Below are 16,934 nucleotides of genomic sequence, written 5' to 3' on the forward strand. Positions count from 1 at the left end.
CCACCCTTTACCATTTAGTGGCCTTGTTGTTGTTGGCCTACTCCAAAATGAATGCAATGGAATGCATTGATCTATGTTTGGGGTAGAGAGGAAGCAAAGAACATCAATTGACTAAAAAAATAGTCGAAGGAAGAGGAGATATAAAGGAAATTGACTCAACTTGAAAGGTTTGGTGAAAATAATATAACAGTAATAAAAATGATTTGATTGAGCATTTCTTGACATTTCCCCTTTCCCATTATCTTAACCCTTTTACCACCACAGGCCTCTAAAGAGGCCATGTCTATGCTATCCAAGCTATGTGAATAGAATTCTATTATTGAAAAAGAACAAGGTTGTTGCTAGTGTTATAAAGTTTAAGTATCTTGCCCTAAAAACCCTTCCCCTTAATAAAAATTCTATTAATGTACATTTGTAAAGCTACATTCAGACAAGCTTTGTCCTTGCGAAGAACAAGAAACAGGATTTCAAAGATAGATTATCTTTAGGTTGATAGAAAACTGTTGTCTTTACAGATTTATTATTTAAAAAGCAAAAGTTTGTTTTTAGTTTATATAATATAAGTATCTTGTTCTAAAAAAAAACTATTGTGTACTGCTGAATCACATAGTACTGCCCTAGTCATTTGAGCCCTCTCCCGTATGGTCCTGTGGAAGTCAGGGGTTAAGGTGGGGTTTTAGATTACTTTTTAACCAGAATATATCAAGAGGGGTGGTGGTATTGACTGTTTTGACTCTTAACTTGGTAACAGGCATTTATTAAAGTCTAATCCCCCACCCTTCCCTGGGACCATGTGTGTGGGGCATCAAATGACTAGTGAATAAAAACTCTCTACTGTTATCTTTCAAGACTAGATTTTCAATTCTCATGTCTTCCAGTCTTTCGCATTCATTTTGGCCCTCAGGTAGTCCATGGTTCATAAAAGAGTAAAATTTCTTTCAAAACAATCTTTTCTTCAAGTCATTTATAATCTGACTAATTTCCACAACTATTTGAAAAAAAAGAGAGATGCAAGAAGCAGACAATAACAACAATACATATTGGCAATAGGGGTTGATTTTTTTTATCCTCGGTAAGTTGAAAAAGTTGCTTTATCTTCTAAGGATATGTATCTTCTTAGGACTAAGAGCACAGGATATAAAGACAAGAATGGTCTTCTTTAGCAGTATATGACAAATGCAACATGATATTGGTGAGCCTTTATGAAATATTTCAATACAATCAAGATATTTCAACACAATCAATTCAGAACGAAGAATGTCAAAACAAAACCTGTTATGCTCAAATAATTTGATTACTAAGTTAAGTACTCGCATTCTCAAAGCAAACAAAAAGGACAACAAAAAGCCCAATAACTGTCATATCCTAAATAGACAATACAAATCGTCGTCTGAAACTCACCTTGAATTGTTTTTGTCGCTTTCTTGTGGTTGAGGTCGCTTTTTAATGTGAACTGTTACTTACTTAAATTTACTAGCTAAAACCAGACATATCCTTACATAAATCTTGGCGTGAATGAATGTTAGTAGATCTTCTCTAGTTGGCTTTATACTTAAGTCACAAAATTTGAGGCAAAAAGAAATAATCATCGCATGACAAGAATTTTTCCCTTGCTCCGTGCTTGTATTTAGCCGCCATTTCGGGGCCTGGGAGTTGCGTGGCTGACCGACTGGCGAGTGACACCACAGGGTACCCGCGCATAGACCACAAAAGCAAGTCGCATAGTTATACCATATTTCTATACCTATGGAGCTCCGCGCTGGCTCCGCTATAAACGTGACTGCGCATTCTAAAGGCTCTCTCATTTTTCATTTCCAAAATCAAGCAGCTGAATGGCGCATCAATAAAACATGGACACACAATTGAAGAGGTAAGTTAGGTAATCCCCCCTCCCCCTTTCCAATAAGCCCCCCGCCCCCTCTAGAGCCAGAACTCGAACACGTTTTGAGTTTCGGATATACCGATCTGTACAGTCATTTCTACTCGGATATAACTCGAACTCGCTGCTAACTAAAACTTTTTTGCTTTTACTTCGAGGGTAAATTAAATTTAACGGGGTTCCGTGCTGACTGCCGATCCATGTGTACTTTAAGTTCCCAAATACAAATTCATGGAAACATTATATTTGTTATTTCATCCGCACAGGGAAGGCCTACGCGTTACTGAGTTCTGTGTCTGCAAATGATATTCTACCATTTCGATTTACCTGTTTTCTGCCTGTGCCTCGGCCTTTCTTACTGCGCTTTTTTAATAATTAAAGTTATTCTACGAACTTTCGACTGCTGGCTTCCGTCTTGGGAAACCCTTGAAGCGTTTTCATTTGCACGTAAATGGTTGTTTCAAATCACTCTCCGCAAGGCGCTGACCAAATGTAATTCCGTCAGTTTGATTGACAGAAGGCAGAAAGCTGCTTAGCAGTGGGATTATTAACGATAGCACCATTGAAGCAGTATTAAACACCCTGCATCCGAGTATCAATTTATAGAAATATTTAAAATGTCTTAGAAGAGAGTCTAATAAACTCTTCTGGTAACATATATTTATCCGTATTCAGATATTATAAGAGCTCTAGACAATTAATCAGTTGGTTCCCCAGGATTTCGTCAGGTATCATATATGGAGATAGGATAGCTTTTCACGATCATTAAATAAGAAATGACCCACTTTTCGGCGGCCTCTGTTCTAAAACACCATTCATATAGACATGGACACAGTGTTTTCGGGCAAACAAAGAGTTTCAAGTCTGTAATTCACAGTCTATAATTTTTGCCATATCTATTCAAGAGCTATCTACTTGTGCTTCGGGTTCCCTGCAAAAACCCTGCTTGTTCTCTGGGCACCTATCATAGAAAAAAAGCGTATCTTCACTGGTACTAGCTGCCTGCCTGTGTCTCGGGTTCACTGCAAAAACCCTGCTTGTTTTCTGGGCACCTATCATAGAAAAAAAGCGTATCTTCACTGGTACTCTAAGCCTGCGATTTATATGTGTTTTTAAATTGATATTACCTATTCACTAGCTGCCTGCCTGTGTCTCGGGTTCGCTGAATAAATACTCTGTGTTCTCGAGTACAAGACAGGTAAAGGTGTTGATCTGGGCCATGGCGTCAAGGGAAGAAGCGGCGGTCCGTCCCCAGATAAGGTTAGGTCCGAAAACAATCGCTAAGTTACTTGCTGTCATCTTATTGGCTGGATGCTGCTGGACCTGAAAGTAGTGTTGGAAGAATGTCAGTCACCGACTCCTCTGTTTTTGTTAATCATTGAAAATACATGGGTTTATTCGCGAGGAGACTTCAAAATGACAATCTACGAATAAAGTCTGATGTGTTATTGACGATATTTGATTGAAAATATCTTGGTTACTCGCTTGAATTAGCCAATGGAAATGGATGCTTTGTGTGATTTGCCATTGAGCAAGAGCAAAAAATGGCGGCGTGATTGGTCTTCTTAACACCTCTTCAGTAACACCTTTGTTACTGTTTACATTCAAATGAAGAAAGAAACTATGTGAAGAAAATTCTAAAAAAAAACAAACATTAACAGAATTCAGTAGAAAAAAACGCTTTTCCAAAATTTCCGGCTAGAACTAGATGGTTCCTTTTTTTTTCTAACTCGGTATTTTGCTCACATTTGACTTAACGAATGAGTTCTTCAAAAAAATATCTATCGGGGAGTGAGGCAAGTATCGAGGGAAGGGGAACGTGCCCCCTGAATATTTTCGAAAATTAAAAGGAAATCTAATCCAATAAAGATGTCAACGGTACAACAGAGAGAAATATTGAACTGCCAAATTTAAACGCACTTTCTTTAGATGTGATTTTAATACATCGCTAACGAAGCTAACAAAATTTTAGAGCGAAGACACACTAAAATTGGCCTAATTTTATTCGACATAACATCTGAATAAAGTCAACTTGGCTACATTATGCAGGAGCTATATTATTTTAGATATTCGGAGAAGGCTAGATTGAACTATATTGTGCAGTCTCAGAAAATTCAAGGCCCCATGCATGGGATACAATTGACCCACCTCTTGCAGGAATTCCATGATGAATTTTAGAAGAGCGAAGTTTTCGGCGGGCAGCCTGTTATGCAAAGCGCTCCACGTCTCCATTAGCTTCTTATCGCGGTCGCCGAGAGCTGAGGAGAAGATTGAGACGAGAAATGAATGGCTTAGAAAGGGAGCCACCAAAAGGTAGAATTCAACTACAATATCATCGAAACCAAAAACACGAGAAAAACGACCGAGTAATGTTGAGTAATAAAATTTGTTAATTCAAAACCAAATTCTAATTGCGTGGAATTAAAAGCACGACAGAAATCAAGTATGATTACAGCAAGTGAAAATATACTTGCAAAGTACTCTTTGTTGGGAAATCATTCGTATACGATATCAGAAAACGCATGGGGACGTCAAGGGCGGTAAATAACCCACGTACCAACAATCTCATTGATCACGTCACAGAGTTCGTATGTGAGGAGAGGTTCGGGGAGTTCTCGTAGGAACTTCTTGATGATAGCCGCAGCGCAGTGCACGTCGCCAAGCTCGGTGTAGTCTACAGGTGTGCCCTGGTTGAACATTACCGTGACTTGCTTCACCATCTGGCTGTTTGCGGATCGACGAAATATCCCTTCCACATCAAGACCTAGAGATACCATACTCATGTTATTAACGTACTTTCGAGTACCATAAAAGCGTAACCAGCCAAATAAGTACCTTTTTCTTTGTTAGTTTCGAAGAGATGAGGGAATGGGGAGGGGGAGGAGGTTACTTCTAAAAGCGGCTGTGCCTCCTATACCACAAAAGAGTTTTAAATGTTTTTGTATCTGTATCCCCCCCCCCCCCCACACACACACACAGATAAATTGGAGGTATGCAACAACTACGAGAGAAAAAAAAAATAGCCAAGATTTGTCAAGAAAAGTAAAAGATCATGAACAGTCCAGGAGATCTAGTTTTTAAAATGGAAAAGATATGACATAAGATCGGCAATATTAATTGCACCAGGCCAAGGGACGTCTCATTCTCGGAGACCCACAGCGTGTTCTTGGATGTAACGGCAATATTAATTGCACCAGGCCAAGGGACGTCTCATTGTGGCCAAGGGAGGTAACATTTTCGGAGGCCACCGTTCTCTTGGTTGTACGGCAATAATAATTGCACCACATGGCCAAGGGAGGTATCATTGTCGGAGACCCACCGTTCTCTTGGTTGTACGGCAATATTAATTGCACCACATGTCCAAGGGAGGTATCATTGTCGGAGACCCACAGCGTGTTCTTGGATGTAACGGCAATATTAATTGCACCACATGGCCATGGGATGTATCATTGTCGGAGACCCACTGTGTTCTTGGATGTGCGGCAATATTAATTGCACTACAAGGCCAAGGGAGGTATCATTGTCGGAGACCCACCGTGTTCTTTTTTTGTGCGGCAATATTAATTGCACCACAAGGCCAAGGGAGGTATCATTGTCGGAGAACCACCGTGTTCTTGGATGTGCGGCAATATTAATTACACTACAAGGCCAAGGGAGGTATCATTGTCGGAGAACCACCGTGTTCTTGGATGTGCGGCAATATTAATTGCACTACAAGGCCAAGGGAGGTATCATTGTCGGAGACCCACCGTGTTCTTGGATGTGCGGCAATATTAATTGCACTACAAGGCCAAGGGAGGTATCATTGTCGGAGACCCACCGTGTTCTTGGATGTGCGGCAATAATAATTGCATTACATGGCCAAGGGAGGTATCATTGTCGGAGACCCACCGTCTTGGATGTGCGGCAATATTAATTGCACCACATGGCCAAGGGAGGTATCATTGTCGGAGACCCACAGCGTGTTCTTGGATGTAACGGCAATATTAATTGCACCACATGGCCATGGGAGGTATCATTGTCGGAGACCCACTGTGTTCTTGGATGTGCGGCAATATTAATTGCACTACAAGGCCAAGGGAGGTATCATTGTCGGAGACCCACCGTGTTCTTTTTTTGTGCGGCAATATTAATTGCACCACAAGGCCAAGGGAGGTATCATTGTCGGAGAACCACCGTGTTCTTGGATGTGCGGCAATATTAATTGCACTACAAGGCCAAGGGAGTTGTCATTGTCGGAGACCCACCGTGTTCTTTTTTTGTGCGGCAATATTAATTGCACCACATGGCCAAGGAAGGTATCATTGTCGGAGACCCACCGTGTTCTTGGATGTGCGGCAATATTAATTGCACCACATGGCCAAGGGAGGTATCATTGTCGGAGACCCACCGTGTTCTTGGATGTGCGGCAATATTAATTGTACTACAAGGCCAAGGGAGGTATCATTGTCGGAGACCCACCGTGTTCTTTTTTTTGTGCGGCAATATTAATTGCACCACAAGGCCAAGGGAGGTATCATTGTCGGAGACCCACCGTGTTCTTGGATGTGCGGCAATATTAATTGCACCACAAGGCCAAGGGAGGTATCATTGTCGGAGACCCACCGTGTTCTTGGATGTGCGGCAATAATAATTGCATTACAAGGCCAAGGGAGGTATGATTGTCGGAGACCCACCGTCTTGGATGTGCGGCAATATTAATTGCACTACAAGGCCAAGGGAGGTATCATTGTCGGAGACCCACCGTGTTCTTGGATGTGCGGCAATGTTAATTGCACCACATGGCCAAGGGAGGTATCATTGTCGGAGACCCACCGTGTTCTTGGATGTGCGGCAATATTAATTGCACTACAAGGCCAAGGGAGGTATCATTGTCGGAGACCCACCGTGTTCTTGGATGTGCGGCAATGTTAATTGCACCACATGGCCAAGGGAGGTATCATTGTCGGAGACCCACCGTGTTCTTGGATGTGCGGCAATATTAATTGCACTACAAGGCCAAGGGAGGTATCATTGTCGGAGACCCACCGTGTTCTTGGATGTGCGGCAATATTAATTGCACTACAAGGCCAAGGGAGTTGTCATTGTCGGAGACCCACCGTGTTCTTGGATGTGCGGCAATATTAATTGCACTACAAGGCCAAGGGAGTTGTCATTGTCGGAGACCCACCGTGTTCTTGGATGTGCGGCAATATTAATTGCACCACATGGCCAAGGGAGGTATCATTGTCGGAGACCCACCGTGTTCTTGGATGTGCGGCAATATTAATTGCACTACAAGGCCAAGGGAGGTATCATTGTCGGAGACCCACCGTTTTCTTGGATGAACTCCACTGATGTGCGTATAGCTCGCGGAATAACTTCCCCATTGTTTGTTTCACGCAACCTAGAAGGGAGGATAGAAAAAAAAGTCTAAATTAATGCTGGATTAGCAGAATCTGGCTTATGAGACCAATAGGGAAGCAATAAAACCAACGCTGCTCATTTTGAAGTAGCTACATACACACAATTCAAAGGACTCATACTTGGAGTACAGGAAAACCTTTATTTTAGCATGGTTATAGTTGGAACAAATTATGGGACAAACTTTCTTAGCTTCCAAAATTTGCAGAGTAGTAACATCTTGCAAGACATTACCCAACATAAAATGTCCCTGATACCATCTACAATTAACCCGAGCAGGAACTTACTGAAAAGTAAACAAGACGGATTTTTTTTTCAAGACATGTATAACCCATCGGCAAAATCGAAAATATATATGGGCGGATATACAGAGCTACTTGACGGATTAATTTATGAGTCGATGTAGTAGTATATGATTACCAGGATAGTGCAACACCAAACTGCTGCGTTTTTGGAATTTCTGGAATGGTGGTATGGAAAACGGACTGGCCAACCTTAGGCTTGTATCTCACGGCTATGCGGGCATCGTGCCTATAAATAACAAGTGTTGATATATGACCTTAAGCTGTATCACTATAATATAGAGTATGTAATTATCCTTGTGCTCTATCACGTGTTCATCCCCTGTAAAAAATGTATGGCACGTTCTCCAGCACTATTTGTCTAGATGGCTAAGTTACACATGCTCTCTCCCTCCCTCACGTTGTTTTGCATGTGAGGTACTTACTTGTTGTAGAAGAATGTCTATATGGCGTATGCATGGTACTTACTCCAACAATTCTTCTTGAATGTCGATCTGGTTGAGTTGCACGTGCTCTATCACATGTCTCACATGTATGGTATTTACTCCAACACTCCTTCTGGAATGTCGATCTGGTTGAGCTGCACGTGCTATATCACGTCACGTGTCTCACATGTATGTAACTTACTTCAATACTTCTTCTGGAATGTCGATCTGGTTGAGTTGCACGTGCTCTATCACATGTCTCACATGTATGGTATTTACTCCAACACTACTTCTGGAATGTCAATCTGGTTGAGCTGCACGTGCTATATCACGTCACGTGTCTCACATGTATGTAACTTACTTTAATACTTCTTCTGGAATGTCGATCTGGTTGAGTTGCACGTGCTCTATCACATGTCTCACATGTATGGTACTTACTCCAACACTACTTCTGGAATGTCGATCTGGTTGAGTTGCACGTGCCCTATCACGTGTCTTACATGTATGGTACTTACTCCAACACTTCTTCTGGAATGTCGATCTGGTTGAGTTGCACGTGCCCTATCACGTGTCTTACATGTATGTAACTTACTTCAATACTTCTTCTGGAATGTCGATCTGGTTGGGTTGCATGTGCCTTATCACGTGCCCTATCACGTGTTTTACATGTATGGTACTTACTCCAGCACTTCTTCTGGAATGTCGATCTGATTGAGTTGCACGTGCTCTGCCAGCTCTTGCAAGTAGTTGATGTAAGTGACCTTCTTGGCGAACTTCAGACTGCAATTCCGACAAAGATGCGTCACATACCTTGTATTGAGACAAAGCCACAGAACCCCCCACAATATATTTTTACCTGGCGATTTTTCGAAAGAATCCCCAAAGAACTTTAATGAAGTTGGATGGATGAACGATAAAGAGTGCCTTGACATTTTTGCGGTACCTGTTGGAAAGGTATCATCACTGTGAACAAGCTATGTCATACGAGTACCAAGCATTTCTAAAACTAGGGGAGAGGGTATGCATAATATCATTAATAAAAAATATGGCGAGCTGTGAATTCGTGGGTTTGGGGTTCTTGTTTTAGAAGGGGAGTAGTTCCTACATTAGGGTAACTTGCCCTTGGTGGGGTGCATGCACTTGCACGGATCTTCTTTTCGTTCATAAGTATGACTTTTCATTATTCTTTATATATATATATATATATATATATATATATATATATATATATATAAATAGAGTAGCTCCTCAGTAAAAAGATAACAACTACAAAACCACGTAAGTCCTCCTAAGGACTTTTCTACTTTTCTACTTTTATCCGTCACTAACAAACGCAACCCAAGCCTGCATGAATATGAGATTAACTCTCAAATACTATCTTCTGTTGACTCCCATGATTATCTGGGCGTGCGCTGTTCTCGCGACCTACGATGGGGGAGCCACTGCTCTAAGATCGCAAGCAGTGCTAGCAGTACACTAGGTATAATCAGGAGAACCCTTAAACCATGCTCAAGAGAGGTTAAAGAACGTGCCTATATGACATTAGTCAGGCCTAAACTTGAATATGCCGCCGCTGTGTGGAATCCGTACACCACCAAGGATGTTTCCCTCCTCGAGCAGGTACAAAAAAGCGCCGCGCGATTTGTAACTTCCAACTACAATTATAAAGCCAGCACTACAGAAATGGTTGAGTCTCTAGGTTGGGACACTCTGGAAACAAGACGCCTCATGCTGCAACTATCAATGTTTTTTAAGATCAAAAACAACATAGTCAAAATCCCATTCCCGACAAGCATCCAAGAGAACACAAGAACATCCAGAAGGACAGATATAAGCTATAGACAGTTGCAAGCAAACGTAAATGCGTTTGGCATGTCCTTCATACCAAGAACAATAAGAACTTGGAACTTGGTATCTGGCGACATTGCGGCCCTGCCATCCTTACAGCTCTTTCAGGCCGCCGCCTTGCCTGCGTTAAGATCCAAGCAGGCCCCTGGCTATATGCGCCGCCTCTAGCCAGGGTACACCATCCCCCCTTTGCGTTAGCGAAAGCTATAAAAGGTTATAAACTTTAAGACTTAAGACTTTAAGACTTTAAGACTTTAAGACTACTCAAGAATCATGAAATTTCACATCTCTTGAAATAAAGCAATTCAAAGACAGTTTGGAAAATGTTTTAATCGGGAAAATTGCTTACTTTCTGTCTAGCTCTTTGTAGATCTGATGCAGCCAGGAAAAGTTAGGCTTGTTCTTGCTGGTTAAACCGTAATGGAAGTAGACAATAGTATAGTCACTCTCCACGTACTGGTCCAGAGTATGCTTCATATACCTGAAAACAGGACACGATCGAATGGGCATTACATGTTACTGACTTTACATAGTAGAGACAAAGACTGAAAACAGGGCATGATCAAGTGGGCTTTACATGCAATTGACTCGACTTATACCTAAGTAGAAATAGGGACTAAAAACAGGGAGTCATCTAAAGGGCTTCACGTGTAATTGACTTCACACATAAGAAGAGAGAAGGAGTAAGTACGCAGCTGCTTTGTCTCCTAATATCTTTGTTCTACAAAGGAGTTCTTTTGTCTCTATTTTTCTCGTTCTTTGTGTCGAGGTGCGGGTATTGTCCATTTGCCCAATCAAATTGCAGTTTGTAAGAGCTGCGTACTGACCCGAGAGAAGGACTGAAAACAGGGCATAATCAAATGGGCTTAACATGTAACTGGCAAAACAGTCAATCATCCCCAATTGTTGTTTTACCTCAGTACAGGTTAATGAAGCGTGGCTAAACATGGGATCTCCAGATTACGGTATCACCCTTATGCGTTTAACAGTTAGTTATGAGCATATAGAAAGCTTTTCATAAAAAGCCAGGCTTACTTAGCTCAGACTTTTTTTTATTCTCTACACATCTGTGAGTCAATGATTTTTTTTAGTGGGGATAGGATAAAGTGAGGTGACCTTTTCACACCAATGGTGTCTGTTTTACCTCTCAGATCCAGGCCTGTTTACACCTGTTTAGGTAAACAGGTCAAAATGTATGTTAAGTACTGTATGAGCTGCATATCTTGATTCTGTTAATTTAGGCAACAGTTTTTTTTTTGTAAACAGGTCATTTTCCCTAGAAAAGAGACACTATGTGGTTTGAGTGGTAGGGAAGGTTATAAATGGTTATGATAAGTCAACTCACAAAAACAGCATGTGGTGATCTATACAATGGATGGGGGGGATCCTACTAGCCGAGAAAACAATAACAAGACGTCCACTCTTGTCCGCACCTGGAAGACAAAGAAAAGAGCTTGCTTTATCTCAGCTTAAAGGCACAATCTCATTCATCCCATAATGCAATGCATATTTGTTGTTTTCATCCAGAAAGAGCCCACATAATCTCATTTTCACCATTAGGCTGTAAAGGTTCTAGAAAACCAGAGAGCCTAGAGCCACCAAAAAGTTTATTATCTTTTTGCTGGCTGCCAAAGCAATTTATCATGGGCAGGTAGTGTGAGTGAGCCTCTATAGGCTAAGTGACCTTATAATCTTATGATCACTTGTCAGAGGCAGCAAGCAGAAGATGGAGGTCAGCACCTTCATAAAATGTGCAAATAATGTGCCTTAAAGGGCCCTTGTCAGCCACTCCTTTGTTATTGTTTTCCTTCAAGATTTGAAAGCACATAATATGCTGAAATCTCGAAATAACCATCTGAAAACAAAGTTTAATACTTTATTTACCAAATTCAATAGAAAGTATCGCATTGGCTCCCCCAAATCAGCCGATGGAAATGGATGATTTTTCACACTTGGTACTTTGCTATGGTGACAAAATGGCGGGTGACAGAGGCTGTTTAAGTTCGTTTAAATGTATTGAAAAACAAAAGGACAAATATGGTTGGTGGACCTATAATCTATGATCATGTCAGGGACAGCAAGCAGAAGGGTGAATTAGATGTGCTTTCTCTGAAAAGAAAGTATATCTTATTCAACAAATTAATTGCTACAGAGGTACAAAAATATCTATCTTACCTGAAACAGACAATATTCTATGTCTCGCCACCCCATGAAAGTCATCATTGAGAGAAAGTGATGGGTAGAATGTAGAAGCTACTGTAGCAGGCAGATTGTCCTTTTCTTTATCTAATTGTTCTAGTTCTGGTGGAAAAAAGTATAAAGTATGTATTTGTTTTTTATATTATGTATATTTCATATGATAAAAAATACCTTTGGTATAGCGTAAAACAACATTGCGAGACATGATAAAATGTGCTCCACACGTGACTGACTTTTTTCCTCAGGGTGTACCTTATTACAGTTAATTTTCGTGACATCAAAAATTAACGGTTTTGAGATGGCGATATTTTGCGACACTTTATTTCCGCAATTGTCCTATATTCGTAAAAACCAGCCTTTTTATTTTTTTGTGTGATTACGCGATTTTTGGGATAATAAAATCAAACACAAGTGGAATTAAAATGTGCTGTAATCAAAAATTGAACAATTTGTAACAAAAAGATGTGTGGGCTAAATTTAGTTTATAAAAATATATTATACAAATCCATCCTAACCCCTCACCATACTATATGTACATTAGATGACTAAATAGACAAGGTGTTTCCATAAAGCTTACTAAACAGCCAATATTGAACAATTTGTAACAAAAAGATGTGTGGGCTAAATTTAGTTTATAAAAATATATCATACAAATCCATCCTAACCCCTCACCGTACTATATGTACATTAGATGACTAAATAGACAAGGTGTTTCCATAAGGCTTATTAAACAACCAATATTCCCCCAAAGGCTTCTTGTGTACTCACTTAATTATCGTGCATCCTAATTTTCGCGACACTTAATTTTCGTGAATCTTTTAAAATCGCGAAATTCACAAAATTATGATTATTAATGTAAGCCTGAAGATGGTACATGGGCAAGCATTCTCAGCACTTCTTTTATATTCCCCGATACAGGCTCATAATATTTGCACTGATAGACCCTACCCACAAGTTGAACATGATAATATAGGATGAACAGAGAAAAATCTTGCTCTTTATTCAGACTGTTATTTGAAGCGTGTCTGCAAGGTCTTGTCAGCTCGGACACTAAGTGTCAACTGAAGGTGCCGCTGGCCTGGGAACACTCAATTAATTGTGTGGTTTCGCCTATAGTGTAGATTCAGGTAGGATTCTGATAGATAATCCAATATATATTTTTTTAATAGGTCGGTGTTTTAAAGGTTGGTGTTTTATAGGTCAGTGTTTTATAGGTCGGTGGGTCATGGGTTTTGGATTTGGGTTTTTTATACTACCCCAGGGCTTTGTATATCAAAGATGCCAAATTGCATATCAATAATAATATAAATTTAAATAATTGGGGATACATAAAAAGGAGCAACAGGCCCTAGGCTACATAATATCATGCATTTTATTCATAATATGAAGATCAATTTATGAGTACCCTAAATTTAGAAACAAAAACAATAACTTCGTAGACGACACATACAATTAAAGCATACAATGCAGAAGCGCCAACTAATTGTTTGTGGTCATTAGAAAACCCAGGAATACCTTTTTTGGCTGCCTTTTCCAGTTCTGCATCGTATCTACTGTACTCGAAAGACTGGCCGAAAGCAGCGCTGTCTTTATCTGTGACCAACACAAACCTTCCACTCATGGCAAAATCTCTACCGTTAGATTCCTCTGCAGATAATAACCCCGGTGGCGCGGTATGCCTTAAAGAGCTCTCATTGCCTGAGACAATAAGTCCTTTATCGCTGCTTCCTTTAGCCTCTAGCTTTTCTCCATTCTTTGCAGACGATAAAATCGGGTCGAATTCTTTGAGGTCGTTGTACCCAAAGCTTTCAAAGTCAACAACCCCCTGTCTCCTTAGGATGTCAGCTTCTTCGTGTTTTGTATGTCTTGTAGAACTAATATCACTAGGCTCTCCGTTTGCTGTAGTGTCTTTTGTGCCTTCAGTTACGGTTGTAGAAATTTTGTGTTCCTCGTTTGACATTTCTTCGCTAAAGTAGTTCTCCAAAGGTTGGAAATCCGCCATTTTGGAAAAATTACACTTCTCGACTCAGGAATTTTTCATCCGTGACATTACCAAAGCACTTCTACCTTCTAACCATAACCTTGCTGTTGCAAATAGGTAAATTGTGATATAATTTTTCTGGGTAGTAAAGAATTGGTCTGAACTGAACTTGCAAAACATACAGACTACAATAACTACATTTTCTCACAGGGGTGGGGTGATGAGAAAACGTTTACCGGAAATATCAAAATTTGGAACTGCCACAAAAAAGACAATATGAGCAAAAGAGTATCAGAATCGCGCTCTTTCATTTTTATTAAAAGAAGCTAAGCTTTAGCAGGTTTAGTTGAGCTTTCATTCATAGTTATTTATGATGTATACATAGAGTAATTACCTACCCCGTCCCCCTTAGTTTTCGTACATTAATGAGCCCGCGATATTGCACGTGTTTCGCAAGATTGAAAAGACAACAACTTTAGTGCTCTTCAAATCTCGTAAAAAAACGCTCCCTAAATCGTAATTTTCTCAAACAGACGTTATCCTCTACTTTTTAAGGATGGGTAGATTACGGAAGAAGCGAATGCACAGTAATGATAAGCATTTAAAGAAGAAATATCGTACACGAAAGAGAACGAAAGATTTGGATCAAATTCACGAGGATTTGAAACCGGTAAAAGCTGCTAAGCTTCTTTCACAGGAAGTGGATACGGATCTTCCAGGGTGTGGACAGTTCTATTGTCTTCAGTGCGCGTGAGTATTATCTGCAGGGATTAATCATTCTGGACATGCAATAACCTTTCCGGGTTTGAACGGGTTAAAGCAAAATGGCTGCTAAAACCACAGGCAACCCAGACATGTACCTAGCCGTTTTAAACTTGGTGGTTTTTAGCGATCTCGTCCCCAGAGCCATTCTTATTTCTGCGCATGCGTCGCCAAATGAAGGGCTCTGGGAAACTCCACATCGCTGCTGCTAAAAACCTGCAGCAAGGTGATCACAGCGCATGCTTGGAAAATGGCGGACTCGGCCTCTGTCAGTTTCGCTGAAGCTATTAGCTTTTATATAAAATTTTAAAACATTTCACTTTTATCAATATAGCCAAAAGAAAGCATAGATAATCTTTCAAATTCTGAAAAGAGAATTGAATTTGATTGAAATTTGAATTTTCTACAGATCTTTGATGAAATATTCCTGGCCGCGCGAAAGGATAGTTAATAATTACAAGTTTTGGCTGGAAAATCTAAAACAACGTATTTTACTTAAAACTGTTAAAATTCAGAGTGCCAATACCACAAAATATTGGCGAAGTGTTTTCTATTGCAATGCTACCCACAATGAAACAAAGAATAATTTATAGCAGAGAATTATATGCGAAAAAAGAAAATATTGTTTTGTTTTAGGTTTCAAAAACAGCATGCGTTTGTGAGAATGTTGCCATTTTTGATAGCGAATGCAGCTTGCACGCACAATGCAAAAACAGCAATTATCTGCAGATTTTTTTTACTGAAGTTAATTAATCATTTGATTACCAGGTTGAGATACAGATTTTAGTTATTTGTGCGAACTGGCGTTTTATAGGGTCCATACGAACCACATATCAATTTCTTATATTTTCACAGAAAAATCCAAATTACTAACTTTTATAAATCGGGATCTGGTAGCCCCATTCATGATATGTTTTAGACATTTAGATTTGTTCTTGTTTCTATTATTGTTGCAGAAAATTTTTCGCGGCTAGCTTTGCAACATCTTTTCGGGATCGTGACAACCCTTGATTTGGTACGTTTTTTATTTACCAATCGGCGTGCTCCGAAAAGTGGAGTTTCCCAGAGCCCTTTATTTGGGGACGCTTTTGCAGAAATAAGAAGGGCTCTAGGGGCAAGATAGATTTTTTAGCTCATACTGTATGCAGTCATTCTTACCACTGTCACACGATGTGCTTGAGCTTATACCCTTGCCTGGTGCCACTAAACACCATATAACAATGGCCATTTGCAGTTATCCAAGGATCTATATCAGCTAAGGTAATTTTCTGATTTCATGATAGGAGATACTTCATAGATGACAAAAGTTTGAAGGACCACATCAAGTCAAGAGTTCACAAGAAAAAGTAAGTTTTTGTCTAGAATTGAGGTATTTACTGTTCTCTGAAACATAAATTACCAAATCTCTGATTAAGAGGTCACTGTTATAAAGAAGATTACAATACAATTTTTTTAAATATTTTGAGGCACAAGTATCCCTAGCCCCTACTGCTGGTAGGGGCTAGGGATACTTCATGCACAATTGAGCATGTACAGTAGCCATGTGGAAAACCATTTATTATCCCTTTTAGGCTGAGAATGCTCAAGGAAGTTCCTTACACTATAGAGGAGTCCGAAGCTGCTGCTGGTATGGGATCATATCCTTTTACCTCAACCAAACCTGAACTAGTGGACCAACACAAAGCTGAAATGGAGATCGATAGTAAACCAGTTAACACAGAATGAAAGGGTGTATTGCCAGGAGGAAGAGACATTGAATTAATGCCCTCTACGTCCCCTTTTCTTGTGGATGAAGAATGTTTATTAGCCTCTCACTTCAAACAGCATAAACTTTTGGACCAATGATGGCTGTAAGCCTATGTACAACCTCAGAATACATAGCCGGTTAATATGGCCAAGGAAAGTTAATTCGTTTGGCTTTTCCTTGAGGGCAAAAGTAAAGTAATTAAATTGGAAAGGGAACTTTTATTCTCTTTTTACCTTTGTGCCTCCTCCAAAGTCTGGCCCTTGTGAGCTTAAAATACTCCATCTTCTAGTAATAGAAAAAAAAGCTTTGATAATTGAGAGTATACAGTAATGTCGAGTTTTCCCAAAGTATAGAAGAGAGAATGGAAGCTTTTTACACAACAATAGTG

The 16,934-nt window shown here is 40.0% G+C and overlaps 2 protein-coding genes across 2 annotated transcripts; one reads left to right on the plus strand and one right to left on the minus strand.

Annotated features, from left to right (window-relative positions):
- Nucleotides 1-2,007: 2,007 nt before the first annotated feature.
- Nucleotides 2,008-14,253, minus strand: LOC116614124 (rho GTPase-activating protein 8-like). The gene is made up of 11 exons (XM_048722589.1): nucleotides 13,572-14,253; nucleotides 12,033-12,158; nucleotides 11,203-11,290; nucleotides 10,207-10,338; nucleotides 8,866-8,952; nucleotides 8,691-8,789; nucleotides 7,703-7,813; nucleotides 7,192-7,265; nucleotides 4,437-4,643; nucleotides 4,028-4,137; nucleotides 2,008-3,202 (listed from the first exon to the last, which is right to left on the minus strand). The coding sequence occupies exons 1-11, from the start codon at nucleotides 14,056-14,058 to the stop codon at nucleotides 3,014-3,016; spliced, it is 1,710 nt and encodes a 569-aa protein (XP_048578546.1). The 5' UTR covers nucleotides 14,059-14,253; the 3' UTR covers nucleotides 2,008-3,013.
- Nucleotides 14,254-14,446: 193 nt separating this feature from the next.
- Nucleotides 14,447-16,863, plus strand: LOC5506380 (zinc finger protein 593). Its single transcript, XM_001627048.3, has 3 exons — nucleotides 14,447-14,787; nucleotides 16,083-16,145; nucleotides 16,371-16,863. Exons 1-3 carry the CDS (start codon nucleotides 14,594-14,596, stop codon nucleotides 16,522-16,524), a joined length of 411 nt encoding a protein of 136 aa, XP_001627098.2. The 5' UTR covers nucleotides 14,447-14,593; the 3' UTR covers nucleotides 16,525-16,863.
- Nucleotides 16,864-16,934: the final 71 nt, after the last annotated feature.

Source organism: Nematostella vectensis, chromosome 15, assembly GCF_932526225.1.
Source record: "Nematostella vectensis chromosome 15, jaNemVect1.1, whole genome shotgun sequence".
NCBI classification, from domain to species: domain Eukaryota; kingdom Metazoa; phylum Cnidaria; class Anthozoa; order Actiniaria; family Edwardsiidae; genus Nematostella; species Nematostella vectensis.

Bases quoted from the DNA above. Each gene is read 5' to 3' on its own strand.
- LOC116614124 (XM_048722589.1), bottom strand. From the start codon at position 14,058: ATGGCGGATTTCCAACCTTTGGAGAACTACTTTAGCGAAGAAATGTCA. The intron at 8,953-10,206 runs GTAAGCAATTTT...CCTTTCCAACAG, and splicing joins TACAAAGAGCTAGACAGAAA to GTACCGCAAAAATGTCAAGG. The intron at 4,644-7,191 runs GTGGGTCTCCGA...TGGTATCTCTAG, and splicing joins GGAGTTCATCCAAGAAAACG to GTCTTGATGTGGAAGGGATA.
- LOC5506380 (XM_001627048.3), top strand. From the start codon at position 14,594: ATGGGTAGATTACGGAAGAAGCGAATGCACAGTAATGATAAGCATTTA. The intron at 14,788-16,082 runs GTGAGTATTATC...ATTTCATGATAG, and splicing joins TTCTATTGTCTTCAGTGCGC to GAGATACTTCATAGATGACA. The intron at 16,146-16,370 runs GTAAGTTTTTGT...TATCCCTTTTAG, and splicing joins TCAAGAGTTCACAAGAAAAA to GCTGAGAATGCTCAAGGAAG.